Raw genomic sequence first — 23,747 nt, 5'->3', positions numbered from 1 at the left:
TCAATGGTGGCCGAGCAACTGGCTCGTGACAATACGTCAGTCACTACTCTTGATGAACTGTCATATCGCGTTGAAGCTGCTGTACCTGTACACGCCATCCAAGCTCTGTTTGACTCAATGCCGAGGCGTACCAAGGCCGTTATTGCGGCCAGAAGTGGTTGTCCTGGGTACTGATTTCTCAGGATCTATGCACCCAAATTGCGTGAAAATGTAATCACACGTCAGTTCTAGAGGAACATTTTAACGAGAAACATAGGAGCAAGTGTAGGCCTTCCTGTAATCTATGTTCAGAATACTGTCTTACCATTTTGGTTCTGTTGATTAAATTTTTGTGATTCAATAACTGAAGCGGAGGTGTGTCCTTCTTGGTTGCCCTACCTCACAGCACTCACTGCAAGTTCTAAAAGTGCTCAACACGTTACCTCGTTCAGTCCAAGACCACCTTCAATATGAGTGAACCGTTCACGTCGTTGCTCCTTCTTTCTTCACTTACTGAAGGTTTTTGCATTTTGATGGCGTTCTATTGCTGTACGTAGCGGACAAACGTAAGAAAAATTCCTCTTCAGTCCCTCTCCACAAATACCGCATTGTAAAAACTGTATGTAGGTGCACCGTATTTCTGCTGCTTTTCCGAAAGTCAACTCCAAGACAGCCTAGAATTTATAGACGTGAAATGATTATTAAAATCCAAAGCAAAAACCGGTTTGTGCGACTGTCAGCTATAACTACCGTAAACCGTCGGTCCCTTGTACGTCGTTACAACCGGTTTCGACTGTGTGTCGTCTCTGATGCGGTGTACAATATATTAACACAGAAATCAAGAGTTTTGCTCAGTTCAGGCATTCGCCGGAACTAGCGAGGCCATCTCACAAAAAACAGTAACAGAAAAGGATCGTAAAGATTCCCGTTTTCTCTCCTTGTCTTGTTTTTCTGCCATTTTCAATGATTATAATGCTTCTTTTATAAACACAGTTAAGTTTTTGCAACAAATACGTACTTTCTCTTTCAAATTTTTGCAATGACAAAATGTCTTACCGCCTATCACAAGTGGGTTCCATTGCCTCCTGCATCCTCGTGCTGTTGATCACTGCTGATTATTCGACATTTTTGAAGCAGTTTCGCAGCCCCCCTCCGGCATCTTTCACAAGGCCGCTGGCGGAACGAGTGTGACTTTTTGTGCCGGAAGTCTTTGGCCGCCATTGCTGATTGTTTTTATTCTAAAATTAATCAGTGGCGAGGCTGGAACCGAAGACGAGGGAAATCGTGGTTATTAGTGAAATACGCGACGCGTAGACCTCGGGTGCAGTAATCTACACACAAACACACACACACGCAAACGCACAGTGAGGAGGTTGGGGCGGGGGGTGGGTGGGGGGAGAGAGAGTGCCGCTCCCAATGGCACGAAAAGTAAACAAAAAAGGAACGCATCCCGCAATAACAGAACAAACTACACGAAATGGCGCAAGGAGGTAGGGAAAGTGGTGGTGCAGAATGTCCGGGAGGTCCCCGTGTCACCCAAACGAAAGTACTTACGACGTTGGTACCATGTACTGAAATTGAAAGATATTTTGATTTCCAATCACACCACGAAAGGGGGATACGCCCTGTCAGTAGTCAGTTGGCTCAAAGATAGATTTGAGCTGTCTACACATTCGTAGCACTATCAGCTCTCTGTTGCTCTCTTATCCAAAACCAAATGTTGGCCTTGTTTGAGTTCAGTTTTGTTAACCACTTCAGTTAATTGCAGTTGAATGTAATGTAAGTGCTACCGTTTATTGTTTGTGTGCTGTTGTGATAGTTTATAATTATGAATAAGTTCGTAACAGGAACATGACAAATAAATAACCCAAATGCTCCTCATTTAGGGTCGCGCATGTCTGCTGGATTGTTGTGCAAGGCAGAAAATTATCTCCCTTATATTGCAAGAAGTGACACATGCATACTCAAATGAGAAAATTTGGGAAAGCGTAAGACTGGATAATTCCAAATCATTTGCATTTTCGCCGCCAGAAATTATCCTACCTTCTCTGTCGAACAGACGTCTCCCTCTTCCTTTACACTCACAAGGGCAGCTCACCTGCTCCCTACAGATTTATGGTCTCTGCAGGGCTCGGCCAGAAGTCAATGCGACATAAATGGGGGCTCCAGAAGGCCAAGCGTTTGGCAAACAGCAGGTGTTTTGGCGCGGTTCGGACGAGGAATGAGTCATCTGTCAGCACAGCTCCCAGTCAGCGGTTGGCGCACAAGAGAGAGTTCAGAGCGTTGAACCGAGGGTCCTGGGGCCGAGTCCCTTCATGCAATCTTTTTAGCTTTTTCCTTTCGTTTTGTGTGTCACATGCACTACAAATGAAACGGAATAATACTACAGACTTTGTATTTATTAGTATTTTAATAAAAAGCACGAAAACGAATCGGAAAGTAAAATTTGAGATTGCGAATGTAAGGGCTAGCAGAAAAGTAATACCTCAGAAATTTGTTGTCTGATAACTCTTAAAGTGCTTTAAATAAATCAAACTTTATTAACGTTCCACATTTCCTCTGGATGGACAACTAGCGTAAATGTTAAGTCATTTGCTATTACTTTCAAAAATTACATTTTCATTAAAATTTAATCTCCCTTTGTACTGCTTGAAAAATCTCCGCCAATTGGCATTTTTATACATAGATCAGAGATTATAAGGACGTTTTGGAGTACTTGCACACCATTTTTTTACTGGCAAGTGAACTTCGTGTTTAACACGTTTTTATAACTCTTTTCTGTGGCTACAATTATTTGCACCGCCATTACTGGCATTATTACAAGTTCATTTCTATTTGGCAACGATTCTAACCAACATAAACCACTGCACTTTTTCTTTACACACTTGCAGAATACTTACTCGCTGACTCAACACCCTCCTTTCATTGCTGGTGTCAGAACCCTCCTCCAACAAATCGTTCACAGCCTCCCTTCAATCAAAACCTTCTCTGTTTCCAGAAATTAGACACATTTTTGCAGAATTACCCTTTTCACTTTTCTCCCTATTCTATTCACTAAATGAAAGCTCAAATTTTTTCCAGCGCTTCGTCATTCCCTCTTTCCTTTCTGTCTCTCCCTTTTTCCCACAATTAGTTGGCTGACCCCATTTTGGTCACCAATTTCTTGCCTCTCCCTTGTAGCCTCACCAACGTCGTCATTTATAGACGCTAGTATTTCTTCTACACTATCACTAATCTCCTGTAATTCTGCACTTTCTGTACTTTCTCCTTCCCCAGAACATGACTCGACTTCAACTTGATTACTAAAGACATTCTGGCACTCATGTTCTGTCAGATTTTCCGCAAATACATCACCCACTTCGTCTGCAACACAGTGCTTATTTTGTGTGTCCGTCCAAAAAATCCCCTAAACCTCCGTTAAATGTACAGATTTGTATATAGCGCGTTCCGCCTGTTACTACCTTTTGCTCCTCACTTACAATTCCTGGCTGTTTAGTTCTAACACGTATGTAGGTTCTTGCTAGCGTGTTCAAATTACTACTTCCCATCTTGTAAACGCTAGCCCTTTCACAGACGACATTTAGTTTTTCTGTACCATTTCTTATGTCCACCACCATTTGCTGTCACCTTGGCGCATCATCATCCTCTCACACCGGAGAATACGGTCGATAATAGTGCACCTGCTCCCCATTATTTCGCCTATCATTTGGTGGATAGCGCCACCTCTCGCCACCTCCGCCCCTGCTATTCCCACGGTACTCGCCAATTGTGTTAACGTTTACACTGTGCCGCGGTTCTGCATTGTTTGGTCGTTCCATACAACATCTACTTCTACGTGATTACACTGCTATTCACAATAAACTGTCTGGCAGAGGGTTCAATGAACCACCTTCAAGTTGTCACTCTACCGTTCCAATCTCGAACGGCACGCGGGAAAATGAGCACTTATATTTTTCTGTGTGAGCCCCAATTTCTCTTATTTTATCGTGATGATCATTTCTCCCTATGTAGGTGGGTGGCAACAGAATGTTTTCGCAATCGGAGGAGAAAACTGGTGATTGAAATTTCGTGAGAAGATCCAGTCACAACGAAAAACGCCTTTGTTTTAATGATTGCCGCTGCAATTGACGTATAGTGTCTGCGACACTATCTCCCTATTTCACGATAATACAAAACGAGTTGCCCTTCTTTGTACTTTTTCGATGTCATCCGTCAGTCCCACCTGATGCGGATCCCACACCGCACAGCAGTACTCCAGAATAGGGCGGACAAGCGTGGTGTAAGCAGACTTTTTAGTAGACCTGTTTCTCGTTCTAAGTGTTCTGCCAATGAATCCCAGTATTTGGTTTGCTCTACCTACAATGTTATCTATGTGATCGTTCCAATTTACGTTATTTGTAATAGTAATCCCTAAGTATTTAGCTGAATTTACAGCCCTCAGTTTTGTGTGTCTTATCGCGTATTCGAAATTTAGCTAAATTCCTTTAGTACTCATGTGAATAACATGAAACTTTTCTTTATTCAGAGTCAATTGCCACTTTTCACACCATACAGATATATTATCTAAATCATTTTGCGAGTCAAGGCGGTAAATGACAGCATCATCTGCAAACAATCTGTGATGGCTATTCAGATTGTCTCCTATGTCGTTAATATAGATCAAGAACAATAGAGGGCATATAACACTTCCTAGGGGAACGCCGGATATTACTTCTGTATTACTCGATGACTTTCTGTTGCTACGAACTGTGACCTTTCTGACAGGAAATCACGAATCCAGTGGCACAACTGAGGCGATACTTCGTAGGCACGCAGTTTTGTTAGAAGACGCTTGTCAGGAACCGTGTCGCAAGCTTTCTGGAAACCTAAAAATATGGAATCAATGTGACATCCTCTGTCGATAGCACTCATTACTTTGTTAGTATAAAGAGCTAGTTGTGTATCACAAGAATATTTTCTGAATCCGTGATAACTATGTGTTAATAAATCGTTTCCTTCGAGGTACTTATAATGTTCGAATACAGTGTGTGATCCAAAACCCTACTGCAAATCGACGTTAATCAGATGGGCCTATAATTCAGCAGATTACTCCTACTTCCCTTTTTGGGTATTGGTGTGACTTGAGCAATTTTCCGAGTCTTTAGGTACGGATCTTTCTGTGAGCGAGTGGTTGTATATAATTGCTAAATATGGAGCTTTTTTTTATCAGCATACTCTGAGAAGAATCTGACTGGTATACAATTTGGACCGTAGGCCTTGCCTTTATTAAGTGATTTGAGCTGCTTTGTCACTCAGAGGATATCTACTTCTATATTTCTCATCTTGGCAGTTGTTCTTGATTGGAATTCAGGGATATTTACTTCGTCTTCTTAGCTGAAGGAGTTTCGAAAAACCATGTTTAATAACTCTGCTTTAGTGGCACTGTCATCAGTGACTTCATCGTTATATCGCGGAGTGAAGGTATTGATTGCGTCTCGCCACTGGTGTGCTTCATGAATGACCAGAATCTCTTTGAGGTTTCTGCCAGATTTCGAGACAGAATTTCGTTGTGGCAATTATTAAAAGCATCTGGAATTGAAGTACGCGCTATATTTCGAACTTCTGTAAAACTTTGCCAATCTTGGGGATTTTGAGTTGTTTTAAATTTGGCATTGCAACAACGATCTGACGCGTCTTGTGTACCATGTGGGATCAGTACCATCACTCATTAATTTATGTGGTACATATCTCTCAATTGAAAACATACCACAACTTTTCTACACTCGTTACGATTTGCATGCTCCTCCTCATACAACTACTTCTCAGCTCTCTCCAAATAACTAACGAATTTATGCAAGTCATCCCTCAGAGCTGCAATAATTTTGTTTCGCCAGTTCATGGGCAGTTATAATACCTTCCAAAATTCTTTTGGATGTGCATTTCCTGTTGGATCAAAACGTAAAAACTGCGTGTTAGCGACATATGATATTTCAGACGATTCTGCTACAAAACTGCACCCACACGTGTTAGTTCCATGTCTGAGGTTAGTTTCAACTTGGCATAATCTACTGCTATGCTCACCCGACTTACTTTCAACCTCTTCTACCTGGTTAGTCAGCTGAAGAACATTTTCTTCTGACACACCCACTAGGTCAGACACACTTTTTACTTCATCCATACATTTGGCATATTCTTTTATCACATCTACCCTTTGTTTGCAATAGTAACTTTTTTCAAGGCATCTGTTAATTCAGTTTTTACAGTTCTAGTGCATTGTTGGGAGTTTATTCTCAACTTGAGAAATTTTGTCATCTACTTTACATTCTAACGACTTCAAATCATTTTCTCACATTTTTTTAAACCGCAGTTTGCCTTACAAGTTTTTCGTTGATTTTCTGACCAATTGTTTCGGCAAAATTAGTATGTTCATCTTTTATAGAACCCATTACAGCTGCAAACATTTATTGCATACATCTTGGTTCTATTTTTTGCATTACTGTTTCCTGTTTATGTTGTTCCACCGATACTATACCAAATTTTGTATCCAAATTTGACACATTTGATTCAGTTACACTACCAGCCATTGTCATGACACAACTGGTTGTTACCTATTTCATGCTTCATGTCACTTCCAGGCTCTACATTATCTCCACCAGTTACATTAACTGACGTACTTGAAGCAGCTTCTACTCCACAGCCCGTAAATAACAAAGAAACATCGTCAAAAATGTCCTCTTTTTACTTTAACATCTACTAGGCCTACTCCTCTCTGTTCAGCCCTGCTGGTTTGTGAAGCACATTGAGGGTCCTTCCTCTTTTTATCGTATTTTAAAATGTTTATCACCTTCCATGTTAATCTTTCAAAACACACACACACACACACACACACAAATGTAACAAACTTACCTTTCATTGAATGCTGCAGCCTCGGCATGCTGAAACGGGAGTGTCAGACCACCTCCGCCTTCCGTACCAGTGTAAGGGTCCCCGCTCATCGTGTAAGTTGGCATCCCTGCTCTTATGTAGTGCTGCTCGTTGATACCGCTATGACGCCGCCTGCTGCTTCGCTGCGCTCTGTATTACGTCTTCCTTCTTGTCTGTCTCTCGGGCGTCGCGAAATGGGATGGGTTCAAAATCCCGCTTGTACCGATTCACTAAATTTTTCATTATCGTTCACTATATGGTCTCTCACTAAATTTCCGTCAACCACGGATTCAATGTACCACGTCTTTTTTACTGTTTCCCCGGCATGTGCTCCATGTGCGTCAGCACGGTTCCTGTTGGCTGCACCTACCTGTGAACTCGTTGCAGCAGGTCACTGGCAGGAGAGCCGAGCAGAAACCTGCCGTACTGCGACTCGCACCAGGCTGCATACAGCGTAACTATTCTAAGAATTGGGAAAAGGTCTGAATTTTGAGTTAAAGGTAGAATTTTGGTATATTCTGAAATTTAGAATTGCAAGTTCACTGCCAAGCCCTTGCTAATCGTAACACAGTCATGCGCAAACCCTTTCATTCACGTTAGCAAGTCTGTGGTAACGTATTTCCCGAAATATGAACACCTGCTAAGCAAGGATTGTTCTTAAACGCAAATGCTCGCCGCACTATTAAGTTTATCAGTGTCTAATTAATACAATCAACTTTTTGGTCATCGATCTTCTCAATGTGCCACGTGATAATTACTTACAAAATCTGTACTTCCTAAAACGTCTGCATTCAGTGTCTTAAAAATTTCTCACACTAGTTCGTACAGCGTTTCTCAGTATGACAATGATCTACATATTTACACATTCACGCGTCATTCACACTGCTGAAACGTATACAAAACTGTACAAACATAAATAAACAAAAAATCATTCAAGAAGTAAACAGAAAAATTCACAAAAACATTCTCTTGGCCTGTTTATTGAATGTGTCTGTCCCCTACTTTACTCTGGTGGATGAAAATTAGAACCACGTACTCTGCTGAGCCCGATTCAGACCGTCTGCCACTGTACATGAATGAGTCATTCTCCCGATGAAGTCTTGAGACAGGAGCTCACTCGTAGACCCCCTGTGTGAAACAACTCCTGCAAGGGTACGTGCATAACCGCTAGTTAAATGACGAATAATACAGATTCAGGCCATAAAACAATCTACATCTACATCCATACTCTGCAAGCCACTCGACAGTGTGTGGCAGAGGGTACCTTGCGTACCTGCGTCGGTTCTCCCTTGTATTCCAATCTTTTATTGTTCGTGGAAAGAAAGATTGTCGGCATGCCCCTGTGTGGGCTCTAATCTCTCTGATTTTATCCTTATGGTCTCTTGGCGAGATATACGTAGGAGTTCTCGAAACTTCAACAAAAGCCTGTACCGAGCTACTGAGTGTCTCTCCTGCAGAGTCTTCCACTGGAGTTTATCTATCATCTCCATAACGCTTTCGCGATTACTAAATGATCCTGTAATGAAGCACTTTGCTCTCTGTTGGATCTCCTCTATCTCTTCTATCAACCCTATCTGGTACGGATACCACACTGCTGAGCAGTATTCAAGCAGTAGGCAAACAAGTGTACTGTAACCTACTTCCTTCGTTTTCGGACTGCATTTGCTTAGGATTCTTCCAATGAATCTGTCTGGCATCTGCTTTACCGACGATCAACTTTATATGATCATTCCATTTTAAATCACTCCTAATGCGTACTCCCAGATAATTTATGGAATTAATTGCTTCCAGTTGCTGACCTGCTATATTGTAGTTAAATGATAAAGGATCTTTCTTTCCATGTATTCGCAGCACATTACACTTGTCTACATTGAGATTCAATTGCCATTCCCTGCACCATGGGTCAATTTGTTGCAGATCCTCCTGCATTTCAGTAAAATTTTCCATTGTTACAACCTCTCGATATACTACAGCATCATCCACAAAAGGCGTCAGTGAAATTACGATGTTATCCACAAGGTAATTTATATATAATGTGAGTAGCAACGGTCCAACGACAATCCCCTGCGCCACACCTGAAATCACTCTTACTTTGGAAGGCTCTCCATTGAGAATGACATGTGGCGTTCTGTTATCTAGGACCTCTTCACTCCAATCACACAATTTGTCTGATAGTCCGTGTTGTCTACTTCATTCATTAAACGATTGTGGGGCACTGCATCAAACGCCTTGCAGAAGTCAAGAAACACAGCATTTACCCGGGAACCCGTGTCTATGGCCCTCTGAGTCTCGTGGACAATGTTGTTTTCTTGAATAACATGAGATGTAAAGAGAATATCTCGTTGAATAAAGTACTACTATAGATCTTTACAACCTTTTTAATATTTTGGTAGATGTCCATTTTGAACCATTTCCAGACCAAGTAACATTTCGCTGTAGAAAAAATTTGGGGATAATGTCTTTGCCGCATCTGGAGCTTGTACTCCAAATGAAATGTGCCGAAAGGAAATGAACTCTTGAAAATGTTATTGCTAAAGATTTGCAGTTACTCACCAATGGCATCAGTCTGACAGAAAGGGTGTGATAGTGTTGAAACTGACTGATGACAGATAACATTTATCAACTGTTGCTGGAGAAAGGTGTGCCTGTCTCTCGTAGAAGTATCGTCAGTCACCTGTATGCTGAAAGGGCTGCTCCGCGTTGCCGTGTTTCAGAATTGTCCACAATGGAAGCAGTTAAAGATGTGACGGTGGACCTGGGTGCACTCCTGGACGCCGGGGACGACGCCGTGGTGATACTCGAGGCAGGCGACACTCGGCTGGTGGCGCACAGGGCCGTCCTGGCGGACAGGAGCCCCGTTTTCGCGGCCATGTTCGCGCACGACACCCTCGAGACGAGCACCGGCGTGGTGAGGATTGCCGACGTGGAGGGCCCGGTGCTGAGGCAGCTGGTCTCCTACCTGTACACCCTACGGGCCCCCCAGCTGCCCGGCACGGCCCCCCAGCTGCTGGCCGCAGCGGATAAGTACGGGGTGTCGGGGCTGAAGGCAGAGTGCGAGAGGCAGGTGGCCGCTCAGCTGACTGTCGAGACCGCGGCGGCCGCAGCCGTCCTCGCAGTCCGCCACTCCTGCAGTGACCTCAGGCACGCTGCACTGGCGTTCATTAAGACCTGTCCGTTCGAGGTGATGGCCACTCAGGGGTGGGCAGATGCGATGCTTCATCAACCAAAAGACTTGATCGAAGTGAGCCGGTTGCTGTATGATCCACCACCAAAAAGCAGGTAAGGGCGAGACAACCCACTCATTCGTGTCCCTCAGTTCTGGATGTGTGTGTGTGTGTGTGTGTGTGTGTGTGTGTGTGTGTGTGTGTGTGTGTGTGTGTGAGAGAGTGTGAGACTGTGTGTGCATTTGCTTGACTATAATGTTTCCTGTGAATTTCCTTAGATGTGTCACTGCTGTAAGATACGCAATCATAGACCGTCATTTCCTGCTAGCTCACGATGCTATCATTGTCCTCTTATAGCAGGTTAGCTGAATCCCTAAGCTGAGTCCACTTCATTAACAGGTATGTTTTCTAGCAAAAATCATCAAACAACCAATTTATAGACATTTATCTGTCGAACTACACGTGGAGGAAAAGTGGTTCTTTAGGTTTTGGCATCAAGTGTCAGGAGAATAGGATACATTCACTGTGTGAGCGCAGCATCATGCATTCCGCTGTGCACACAAAGCTGTACTGCCCAACCCGGCCTCAAACACAGTGATGTGTGTAGTTTGCAGCCGGCAGCTCTTATGGGTTGCTGTAAGCCTGTTCGTATAGAGCAGCGTTTAAAGTTGTTCAGTGCCTCTGTGGCTGATGACAATGAGACACCTCTGAATAGTGTCACGCTGCATGAAGACGACGACCGAGTACGTCACTTCTGGCCGACACCTCGAGCAAGGAAGCGTACTGCACAACGGTTCGAGGAGGGTGGCAACAAATTTGCAGTTTTCGACAGCTGATGTTGATCTGCGGAATTTTCTTCGTGTAGAAAAGCAGATTATCAGAGTATTCACTATTCACACCTCAGTACTACAGCTTTGTCTCTGTTACATAGTTTGTCTGTCACCTTTTTCTGTGTGCAAGCCATGCCAGCAAGTATCCCAACATAATTCTTCGTTCTCTCCAAATCCAAACAGTACATAAGGGATTTTAATTGCTTTAAGGGAATGTTGTTGTTGTTGTTGTTGTTGTTGTTGTTGTGGTCTTCAGTCCTGAGAATGGTCCGATGCAGCTCCCCATGCTACTCTATCCTATGCAAGCTTCTTAATCTCCCGGAACTTAGTGCAGCCTACATCCTTCTGAATCTGCTTGGTGTATTCATCTCTTGGTCTCCCTCTACGATTTTTACCCTCCACGCTGCCCTCCAATACTAAACTGGTGATCCCTTGATGCCTCAGAACATGTCGTACCAACCAATACCTTCTTCTGGTCAAGTTGTGCCACAAGCTCCTCTTCTCCCCAATTCTATTCAATATCTCCTCATTACTTACGTGATCTACCCATCTATTCTTCAGCATTCTTCTGTAGCACCACATTTCAAAAGCTTCTATTCTTGTCTAAACTATTTATCGTCCATGTTTCACTTCCATACATTGCTACACTCCATACAAATACTTTCAGAAACGACTTCTTGACATTTAAATCTATACTCGATGTTAACAAATTTTTCTTCTTCAGAAACGCTTTCCTTGCCATTGCCAGTCCACATTTTATATCCTCTCTACTTCGACCATCATCAGTTATTTTGCTCCCCAATTAGCAAAACTCCTTTACTACTTTAAGTGTCTCATTTCCTAATCTAATTCCCTCAGCATCACCCGACTTAATTTGACTACACTCCATTATCCTCGTTTTGGTTTTGTTGATGTTCATCCTCCTTTCAAGACACTGTCCATTCCATTCAACTGCTCTTCCAAGTCCTTTGCTGTCTCTGACAGAATTACAATGTAATCGGCGAACCTCAAAGTTTTTATTTCTTCTCCATGGACTTTGGTACCTACTCCGAATTTTTCTTTTGTTTCCTTTACTGTTACATAAAAGAATAATCGTCTGGTGTCACGGCTTGTATGGAAGGTGTTCAGAAAACTGGGAAAAGTAAGCATCGGTGCTCCAGTGTATGGCTGCTCACACCTCTCCCACCCTGGACCACCTCACCAGACAAGCCAGTCCTTGAGGCAGTTCCGGCTGGTTGCCTAAAATTGAGTCTTCTCATCTCATTTTGTTGTCATCTCTATTCAGCCGTTAGATAAAGCTCACGCAGTACTTAGATACATTTCCTTCTGTGACACACAGAATACCATGCTTTACTGCATCTTCGATGAACAGGTATTCGACCCGTCTGCGTGTCTCGATCGCTCCATGGCTTTTAGATAGCCACCCAGTGAACACTACAGACTTGCATTCTACTGTGGCACACCTTATGACATTATCTATCCCATCCATTGTTGTTGCTATTGTGCCTCTGATTTCTGTGAGCATTAGTCTCTCTGCGTCCAGAATTACCTTTATTCTGCACCATTTTACAATTGCATATGTCCATAAAAGTCTACTAGCTACTAACACTGATAAATGATCATTTATTTTTCATTTAGGTTTTAATACTTTCGTAATATTTTATGTGCTATTTGGCATATCAGAAATCTTGTGTTTGAGATGACACTGTGCATTCCCTGATCCAATTGTAATGAACTTATAGCCAGTACGTAAATCATTCAGTGTTTTTCTCTTTTATTCAATAAGATTATCATAAAAATTCATGTTTCAAACAACAAACATACTACATACAGACACAGAGATGTTAGTGTTTGTTTTCCCATGATTGGATTGGGGAATGACACAGCTTACATTAACTACCTCGTGGTTTCATATGTGCTTACAAAGTGAGGATGCTCACTTGAAAAATGTTTAAATTTCTGTCAACCGTATTTAATGAATGAAATTTAGAGTGTGGTAATACTGTTATGACAAGTAACTGTTGCACGGCCACAGCCTCTTTCTGGTGTCAAATCACGAGTTTCACCTTGCCGCACTGTCTGCTGTACTAAATTCCTTCCCCAGCTCAGCTTCAAACACACTGTCAACAAGTTTTTTTCTGTACCTCTCAAAGGCCAGTTTTGAAAACAGGCTTTGAACGATGTCTGATGATCAAAAGTATAACATTAATTACATTAAAAAAATTTTGAGAGCCAGACGAGTGTTGTGCCTGATTTATATGCATGTGCTACTATGCTCAGAAGTAGCCAAATGACCTGAACTGCATTCCACCTGGTTTGTATGCAGCCACATAACTGTCTTGCAGTTAGGCTGTTCTCTTTCTCATACAGTCGTTTCACTACACAAAATCATTACTACAAGAGACCACTAGAGAAAACTGCCCTTTCCTGCTATTGTCCATATGAAAACCAATACCACAATAACGTTATTATCAGAAAACCCATTACCAGAGCTGGCGGTCCTCAGTGCTTGTAAACTAAAGTTAATTACAATAAATGACATTTCAAAAAGCAAGATTCTGCTTCAAACGACATGCTTCTGTATTGGACTGGAACCCAGGACTCCAATCCGGTCACTACTGTCTTTGCTAACAAAGCATGAGAGATCTTAACTATCATTTTAACCACATGTAACAGCATTGCGCTTGTTCAAACTAGATATGATGAGGCATAAGGTTTTGTTTTGGACAGGGATTGTGAATGACGCACAATAAAATCTTATAATTTTATGTATCGAAATTTTTCACCACTAGAGGGATGATGAAACTGAAATGATTATACAACAAAGTTTTTCCCCGCTGCGTTCTGAACCCAGCACATATCGTGTTGTTTTCTAGCCACATATAGATGCACAATGTCAGTTTATTTCACCACTAGTGAGATATGCTTGTGTCTGAACTAGAAATTATGCGAGGAAAAGTACTCTGCTGATAGGGACTCTTAACCCTGTACATGCTACCACTACACACGAAGAGGTGTTCACTGTCAAAATACTTTTCCACCAGTCACTAGGAGTGTAATTTATAAATCTGAAATGATAGGCCAAAAAGTTCTGTGCCTGATTCAGTCGTAACTGGCACCAATTGTTATTGTGGACATTGCATGCACAAATGCTAAAAATCATAATTGCTTTTCACCTATTACTTGCAGTGCGAATGCTACAACTTGAAATTACACAGTGAAAATTTTTGTACCCAACTAGTATTTAAAACCTGACACCTGTATCTTTCATTGAAACCTGGATGACTATGGAATGTTGCAGACACAACAAAATGATGGAACTGTATCGTCCGAAAAGTGTTCAAAATGGCAGAAAGAGATACCTGAGTTAGATTCTCAGTTCAGCACCAACATTTTCAACATTACAAGTTCAAATAAGTGTGCTGTGACTTTACATGATCATTGGTTCAGTAATGAAATAAAATTTCTGGTATAGGAAAGGTTGATGATGGTGAGCTTCTAATTGTCAGACTATGTTGTTTAACTGAACTCAACAGAAGCTAAGAGTCTTTTCATAGTTGTTTAGTGTTCGGCTGATCAGTGACTCGAACACAGAGCTTAATCATATGAAGCTAGAGCCATTTTAACAGACCACCAAACTTTCAGTCCAGTGCCATTGTTTTGTTGTTAACGAAGGATGCTTCTAACTGGATGAGCGTTCCCTTTCCCTGGAGGTTAATTACAGCTTATACAAAACATTCTTTTCCTTGTTAATCCATATCAATGGTCACTAGTTGCCTCAGCTACCTAATGTGTACTTTCGACTTGATTTTGTAATCGATGAAATAAAATCACATAATTGTCAGCTGCCTTACTGGAATTATCGTAGCCTATGGAAATTTCTGCAGGAAATGTTGCTCCCACCTGAGCAGCTGTGATCTTCTAAGAGTTTAGGTTGCACCAATACTAGATCACACAAAAAAACTCGGTGACAAGTATCAATCAAACTTTCAGAACGTTCTCCTGGTACCTTTGTTGTATTAATAACTGCAGTAGTGTGGTATTGTGTCAAGGAAAGTTAATTATTTTCTAGTTCTTTATTTTTGTGCTAGGGGCATATAATTTTACTAAGAGAAGAGATGCATTTGATTTATAAGGAAGTCAATCATAGGCAGTCGCTGTTCTGAGAATGGGTCCATTGTTATTCTCGAAGTGGATTCCTTTTGTTATAATTTCTGAAGAAATTTATTTTTTACTTTGAGGTGGTACTAAGCAGCTTTGTTTATCCAATATAATGCTTTTTTGAAGAGGTCATTCATTATTGTAGTTTCTTCTGTTACTACTAACACCACCGGTCATTGCAAAGACGAGACTTGTCTTCAGTAAACGTAGCTTACGTAGCACAGATAATCGCTCCAGATAAATTCCAGGTGGTAAAAGGAGGCCTAAAAAAAGTATCGTGCAATTGCGTAAGAAAGTCCATAGTTTTTTCTATGTAGCGTACTACATTGATGCATATTGCCTAAAAGGGCCACCCATAATTTTACTGTAACAAGTAGATTCATGCATAAGATCATAGAGATTTTGTTTTACATGTTCTCCTATAGGTTGCAATAAGTTTAGTTATCAACCATAATTTTTTATTTGAAGTTCTCAATTATTCTTGGAGTGACTTATTGAATGTTGTACTCTTGACAGCCATAAAGATTGTTGTTTAAGCCTTTGAAAATGGTGCACAAAGTATTTTGTGCGTGTATGTGGTAAGTGCGCTGAACAAATCAAATCAGAAAATAATTTTCTAATTTTGAGTTGGTTTGTCTTGATGTGGTGGTTTACTAGTATGGCCCAATTGATTACTGGCAAACGTCATGAAATGTGACCAGTTAACCATCATGCAGCACTTCAATTCAATAGCAAATATTGCGGAAGAAAGAAAGAAGTAATTTAGTGTTAAACGTCCTATCGACAGCAAGACCATAAGAGACAAAGCAGAATCTACAGCACTCAAATGTGGGAAAGGAAATAGATAGTGGCATTTCAAGGGAAAGGTCACAGCATTTGCATTGATCGGTTTAAGAAAAAAAAGGAAAATGTAAACCAGGATGGTTGGGTGGACATTTGAGCCATTGGGCCTTAACTTGATAAAATGAAAATGTTTGTTTGGTCCTTAGAAAAAAATGTACAATCAGAGGCTAATGAGTCCTCAGAATGTAACAGTATGCATCTGGTGTGACAAAGGTCTTTTGTGCTAAGAAATGGTTCCCAGGGATATGTCCATAGTAGTTAGCATCCATTGTATTCGTGGTTGTCTGCAAATAATTTCATTGTGTCATTTGAAATAGTAATATGTGCTCATCAAACCAAAGGTGAAAAATAATTTTGATTTTTATCGCCTCTACGTGTCTTGTCAACAATGACAGGTGGTGTTGATTTCAACTGTCACACACAATTTTTCAAGCCATAATTTCATGTTAAGACATGTCACTCGTAGCAACTGGCAAAAAGGAATTCGATAATAAAAATTTTCTTGTGTGCAGGCAACAACGATGATGCATGCAGCATGCAGGCTTAGATTCCCACTCCACACAGAACTTTCCGTTAAGTTATTTCCGTTTCAGACATGTGCACATTTCGCTACAGCTAAACTAAGCAGATGTTTAATGTGTATTTGTGGTTAGAAAAAATGATAGGTGCTGGATTCAAATCCCAGTAAAGGTACAAAATACTTTCTCAACATTTCAGATTCTCATCTTGCTATATTTGGATATGTAATGTATTATTGCCCTTAGTTAACAATCCTATTACTTGCTGGGTTTGAATCATCTAACACAAAACTTTATGCCACGTCATTTCAACATTTGCACACACATGCTTACATGTGGCCAAAATGATATTTAAGATATTTCATACTTCCTTAACAGAGACAGTAGTTGCTTAATTGGAATCCTGGATGCTAGTCTAATACAAATGTCTTCGTCATGTAATTTCAAGTTGAAACTTAGTTTCTGGAATGTCATTTATTGCAATAAACTTGAGTTTACAAGTGCTGGAGACTGTCACCTAATTATACCAGGTTTCGTGATATTTACATTATCGTGACATTAGTCTGATTGTGGACTCAGTGTTACGGATCAATTTCTTCAAGTAGTGTCTTGTAGTAACCATTTTGTAGAGCGAAATGTCCGTACCGAAAAGAGATCGGAGGGCTGTAAGACTAACATTATGTGGGTGCATACAATTTAGGTGGGGTGGAATTCAGGCCGTTGGTATAGATTTGATGGTGATAATACCTGAGCTGACCTCTCCAGTAATTCTGTAATTGAGTTTTTGCAAATGTATGTTCCTTCTGGTTGCACTTTGTTTTGAACTACCTGTTGTATCGTGTTCGGCGACTGCCGTGGGAAGCTCGGGTGGTGCAGTTGATAGTTACTAGCTTACTGGTCATTCATTTGTATTAACGGCAGCCCTATCCCCATATTTGGCACATGTCGTCCATTAGTTGCCAGTGTGTGGATGGTCCCTCAGCAGTGTTGGCCATAGGGAGGCACCCCTACATCCGCACGAGGAAACGCCAGCCAGCTAACACCCTGCCTCTCTCTGTATGTGCAGCGCACCAGCCGTTACAGAGCTGAGTACCACAACCACAACCAGAACCACCACCACCTCCGCCGCTGCCGCCACCTCTCCCAGCGCACCTCGCCAGACACCTGCTGCTGTGCGGCCCACGCCTCCTCAACCTGATGAGGCCACTGTCTCTCAAATGCGGTGAGTTCCCTCATCCAAAAAACACACACACACACACACACACACACACACACACACACACACACACACACACACACACACACACACCATTATATGGTAGATCAGACATAAATACTGAAAAGCATAAGAACATACATTCATGGGTGGTGTCGTCAGGACTAGATCATAGTATCATGGGAGAGAGGTTAATTAAGAATAGATTGGTAGAGAAAATAGTTATTGTCAACAACTCAGTAACTTATTCTCATCAAAATCCGCAAACCAATGCCAACAATAATTCATGCAATGTCATCCACAGAAAATTTAGTCGCAGGTAGAGTATGAGTGCACTGAATGTGTAACACTGTGTCAAATGAGATAATTGTATGTTACTCTGGATGTTTTCGAAAGGTCTAGCAGAGGTCACACATAGACACACATTTATGAGACCATTTATGGTTCTCGTCAGTAATGAGACGGGATAAACAACCGAATAATTTGCTATAAAGTTTCTGTTAGTAACAAAAAATACACTCTGCAAGCACCAGCCAGAAGCAAACGTCAGCAGAGCCTTAGCTTGTCAGGGTGTGGTCCACCTTGGTTGCCCCACTGCTGTAACAGCCAGTCCCAGTAACCACAGACATGCAAAGGGGCCGGCTGCGGTGGCCGTGCGGTTCTAGGCGGTGCAGTCCGGAACTGCTGGACTGCTACGGTCGCAGGTTCGAATCCTGCCTCGGGCATGGATGTGTGTGATGTGTTCAGGTTAGTTAGGTTTAAGTAGTTCCAAGTTCTAGGGGACTGATGACCATAGATGTTAAGTCCCATAGTGCTCACAGCCATTTGAACCATGCAAAGGGGAAACTCTGCCTCCTGTTGACAATGTGTCTATCTGTGTGAGCAACAGATTTACAGTGCCATGATCACCCAGAATCCACTGTCATTTGTGGTATGCATTCCTCTCTGTCTTTCCCTTCAGTTTTTAACCTCAACAACTACCTCTAGTGCCACAGCAGTTATTCCCTGATGCCTTCAAATATAACTTACTTTGCTGACCCTCGTACTGGTCACAGTTTTCCACATATCACAATATCCTCACCTGTTCTGCAGAGACGTTCCACAGTTCTTCTGTTATGAGTTCGCCTAGTTTAAACATCCTTCTATAGCACCGAATTTAGAATGCTCCGATTCCCCTCTTGTTTTTTTCCATAATCCACGATTAATTTTTATGCAGTACTGTGCTCCAAACATACATTAAGGGACATCCAACACAAATTAAGGCCTATCCTTGGTATTAGTAACTTTGTTTTACAAGGAATCTCCTGCTTTTTGCATGCAACATTACTCCTTATTGGTAGAGAAAATCTTGCTCTGTCCCTCAGTGTAAATTAGCTTCACGTGTAATAGTCACTACAAGCAGTCTACTGTGTGGTCCTTAATTCCGATGTAAACTTTGCAACCAATGTTATTTCTACTACTCCGCAATACTTTCCTCTTTCTTCCATTCATTAATCCTGATTCAGTGTTCATTCAACTGTTTATTACATTCATAAACTCTGGTGATTAATTCAAACTTTCAGTGAACACAGAAATATCACCAGTGAATTTTATTAAACGAAATTGTTTTCACCTTCAGTTTTAATTAAATTCCCGGAAGTTTCTTCAATTCCACCAATGATTCTTCAGTGTTCATCTGAACATTTGTGGAGACTACCTGCATCCTTTTCTTTAATCATCTTTGATTCAGAGTACAAATTCTTGTTGATTATTGCTCATATTCTATGTTATCTGCTGTTCCATATACATACCTTTTAGAAAAAAAAATTCACTGTTTCATGCTGTCAAATGTCATGTAAAGATCGACAAATGCAATAAACATCTCTTGATTTTTCTGACACATTCCTACCACTATAAGGTTGAAGGTCGAGTTGACCTCCCTGGATCCATTACTCCAAATTTAGCATCCTCAAACAGATCATCAGCTTTGTCTTCCATTCTTCCGGATGTTATTATTTTTGTCAGTAAGTTGGATTCATGAGCTGTTTAGCTCATTGTGCGTAAACTATCGCACTTACTAGCACTTGGTCACATCTGTAGTGTTTGGATGTCTCTTTCTGGCTGTCTGTTGTTATGAATTGTCTCTCATCGATTATATAGACAAACGTGAAAATTCATTTGATCACCATTCATTATCGCATTATCTAGAGACTCATAGAAGTTAAAATTCACATTCCATTCCTGGGTACTTCAGTATCCTATTTATTTACACACTGAATTCTCGTAACAACACTCTTAAAATTTACTTCACTCATTGTCATAACTAAATTGTGATCTGACTGTACATCTGGTCCCGGGTACACCTTAAAATCCAATACCTGATTCCAGAATGTGTGTCTGGTTGTGATGTACTCCAGCTGGAAATGTCTTTACCAACTAAAGCTCTGCCTCCCTCCTTAAGAGCTGAAAATGCCAAGATACCGAAGCAGCCATACAAATGTCACAGGGCACAGCCTTGCAGCAAGTCAGCCATCCACATGTGGTGGAATGGTGCAGGAGCGCTCCTCCAAAGGGAGTGCTTGTAATGGTAACACCGACCACCATAAATGGCAGTCAGTGATTACATTAAACCTCTATGAGGAATTTTTGAGAAAGTTGTGACCATGAGATAACGTAATGGGAACAGTATAATCAATCTGTTTGACTGGGATTCATTTCCAAAACACTCCAGCAGAGTATAACCAACACTAAAAAGATGGGGGAGGAACAGATGTTCTCCAGCACAAAAGCAAGTCGTAACATTACATATTAATATGTGTTGTTGTTGTTGTTGTTGTTGTTGTGGTCTTCAGTCCTGAGACTGGTTTGATGCAGCTCTCCATGCTACTCTATCCTGTGCAAGCTCCTTCATCTCCCAGTACCTACTGCAGCCTACATCCTTCTGAATCTGCTTAGTGTATTCATCTCTTGGTCTCCCCCTACGATTTTTACCCTCCAGGCTGCCCTCCAATACTTAATTGGTGATCCCTTGATGCCTTAATATGTCACCAGCCTAATTAGGAATTATTGTCAAACAATGTAATAAAGCTCAAGGCAGTGCTAAGGCTAACCTAAATTTCCTTAACGCCTACTAAACTCTTTCTTGAAATCTGTTCGCACTACAACACAGTAACCTAACCTTGCAGATAAATGTAGTACTAACTTGGAAGTCAAGACGATGTACCTTGAATCAACTAGATGCAGCAGTTAATACAACCAGTCACCAACACACATGATACTAATAGCATTACTAAACAGTGCAGAGCATGAAATGATTCTGATTTAAATCGGGGTTTATTATGATCATACTCTATAACATTATTGCTTAGTAGTGTCTCTATGCCATTACATGAACCAGCTTGCATTAAAATAGCTAACACAGTAAATATTTCTTTCTTGAGCTCAGTTTGAAGCAATTAAACAGAAAGCAATCTAACTACACTGGCTCTGGAGGGACCTTTGCTTTGCTTCATTAACCAACTAGCCTAGCATATGAGGGCTATTAAACTTTAATGGTTTGATGAACCATGCTCATTAACAAAACTACACAAGTGTGTATGGGAAATGGTGAGTATTCTCATGAATAATTATTCATTAAGTGAAACACAACAAACCATAACTCTTCAAATAACAAATGTACTTTGAAAAGCAGTCTTTTAACCTTCTCAAAATATGGCTGACTGTGCAAATGCCAACACAGTATTAACTTCAAGTTCAAACACCTTCTCATAAAATGAACAGTGATAAAGCTTTGTAATTCTGATCAAAGTGCATAATTAATTATCGTTTTTACTTCTATTCAATATTATTATTCCTTTAACTAACAACTTTACTATTTACTGGTACCTTTTTAAGTAAGGCAAATTATTTAAGAAAAAGATTGCAGATCGATTTAAAAACGCACTGGCAGTGTAGTATTTCTCAAACTATAAAACTGAACTTTAAACACAACTCCACACATTAGAAAGCAATCACAACTATTTTTACAGCTGCTGAATAGTCTTTTCATAATAAATTAGCACACTCGGAATTAAATTCACTAGGATAGGATTCCTGGTGAGGTTTGTGATTTGGGATAATCACAGGTGCAAGATAGAAGTTTTAACAATACCACGATTATTATTAAAATCAACCAAATTTCACAAATACCTGGTCCATTCACAGAGTGCCAAATATAAACATTTTGGTGGATGGCTGGTGGCACTGGTGGCGTGATTTGCAGTGGCTGTTAACATGGCGGCGATGTAGTCATGGCAGTACTGTTGGCCTCGCCCTGTTATAGATCTTCTGAATTATATTTTTGCAGGGCCAAAAACAATGCCATGATAATGGTGTCACCAAATGCAGCATCCGAGGTCCATATATAACACTCTTAAGTTCCTCTGCCTCAATACTCCAAGAATATGAACTACAATGTTCTGCTACTGCTAGCAAGATGTTAACCACAGCACTGGTCAGGCCCGATACCTTACCCTTTGCAAAGGACACATTTCAGCTTGCGCTAACCACTCCTTTTCCATTCCGCCAGGCTACTTCCGTAGGTGTTGGGCTTCCCCACATCTTTTACATTCAACCCTGCGTTCCCTAACTATGGACCAAGTCATTTACAGTACATTATATAACAATCATTCCAGTACTTATTTACATTCATAAGCATAAATTGAACATTGTTCAAAAAGTTCACATAACTGAAATATGTATACATTGTCAAAGAATTTCCATGTCAGGTAAAACACTGTACATATGACAGATACAGCACTCTATATAAGCAACTCTACAAATAAATATCAATACAAAGTAGGTCAAAAATGGATGTTACATATGCCCCATGGTTCACTGAAGATACCTGCTAGGCAAACATCAATCGTTAATGGTACCAAGCAGTCGAAAATAATAATCACTTCATCCAGAGCTGAGCATGAAAAGAATACATTGCAAAACACATTAAAACACTATACACTCTATACACATAATTACCAAAACAAGACATAAGCAACATTATTCAATTATGTTAATATGTCACAACTGACTCTCATTTTGTGAAACAGTAAGTTGAGTAGTAAGCAAAATTTATCTGTATTGCCAAGAATATTGAGTAGCATTTTGTAAGCATTCAAGAAATGTAGGTATACACATACAAGTATACCCCCTACATATATCACAAGGAATCTGACATTGTACATGCAACACATCCTATAGCATGATTTTGAAGTTACAAAGGAGGAAACTATCAATGCTGATTCTAATAATAGTAGTCCATTCTTTGATATTTACATAAACAAACAGATTTAAACTGAACTTACTATTCTTTTCTTACTGCCTTTATTTGAAACACAGTCCCTCTTTGAAAACTGTAGCAAAACACATACAACACTAACAGATATGAAAATAAAATAATTTTGATACCTGCAATAGCAACTTGCACTGCATTTGACAACATTAACAAATTACATATTACATTAATCAATTGGCTGCCCATTTTGGGTTTTGGCAGTCTATTACAGACATAGTATTTTTGCCCCACTTTGGCAAGTCTTCTATGCTGCCCATTCTGTATTTAAGGCATTCCACATTTCTTTTCAATTTGACAACATTTGCTTGTAGCCCTTTCAGTACAGGGTATCACATATTTTACAACAGGTTTTAGAATCTGGAACTTCTAAGATAGTAACAGCAATTTTACATACGTAACATTTTTATAAGAACATAAATTACAGTTAAATACAGTATAGTATCTTCATAAGATAGATACATTATTTCATCTACAGCATAATATACATTTTTAGTCTGATATGATTTCTTCATTTATTCATTCCTAGGTACATACAGTTTGAGATCCACTACATTATGGACATCTAGGAGCTTCTTCGACTCTGGGTAGATTAAATAGTAGGCATTGTTGTGAGGTGTGTCTTGTCCTGTGAATGGCCCATTCTACTTACATAAATTTAGAAATTTCGTGGTTAAGTTCGCTTGATTATTCATGGGTCTTCAGAAGAACATAGTCTCCAATTTTGAACATGGCAAACTTCAGGTTGCTATTGTGCATTTTAGATCTCGTTTCAGCTTTGTTTTTTCTTTTACCAATTCTTTTTTCTGGGCTAATCCCAAATCT

The 23,747-nt window shown here is 40.5% G+C and overlaps 1 protein-coding gene across 1 annotated transcript in view; it reads left to right on the top strand.

Moving 5' to 3' along the window:
* Positions 1 to 9,607: 9,607 nt before the first annotated feature.
* Positions 9,608 to 23,747, top strand: part of LOC126159962 (protein roadkill-like) — a 48,972-nt gene continuing 34,832 nt past the window's right edge. The window contains exon 1 of the mRNA XM_049916769.1: positions 9,608 to 10,161. Coding sequence (XP_049772726.1) covers positions 9,608 to 10,161 — 554 coding nt within the window. The remainder of the gene's footprint in view (positions 10,162 to 23,747) is intronic.

The sequence above is a fragment of the Schistocerca cancellata genome, unplaced genomic scaffold (assembly GCF_023864275.1).
Source record: "Schistocerca cancellata isolate TAMUIC-IGC-003103 unplaced genomic scaffold, iqSchCanc2.1 HiC_scaffold_1150, whole genome shotgun sequence".
NCBI classification, from domain to species: domain Eukaryota; kingdom Metazoa; phylum Arthropoda; class Insecta; order Orthoptera; family Acrididae; genus Schistocerca; species Schistocerca cancellata.
This window is presented reverse-complemented; position numbering and strand designations above follow the sequence as displayed.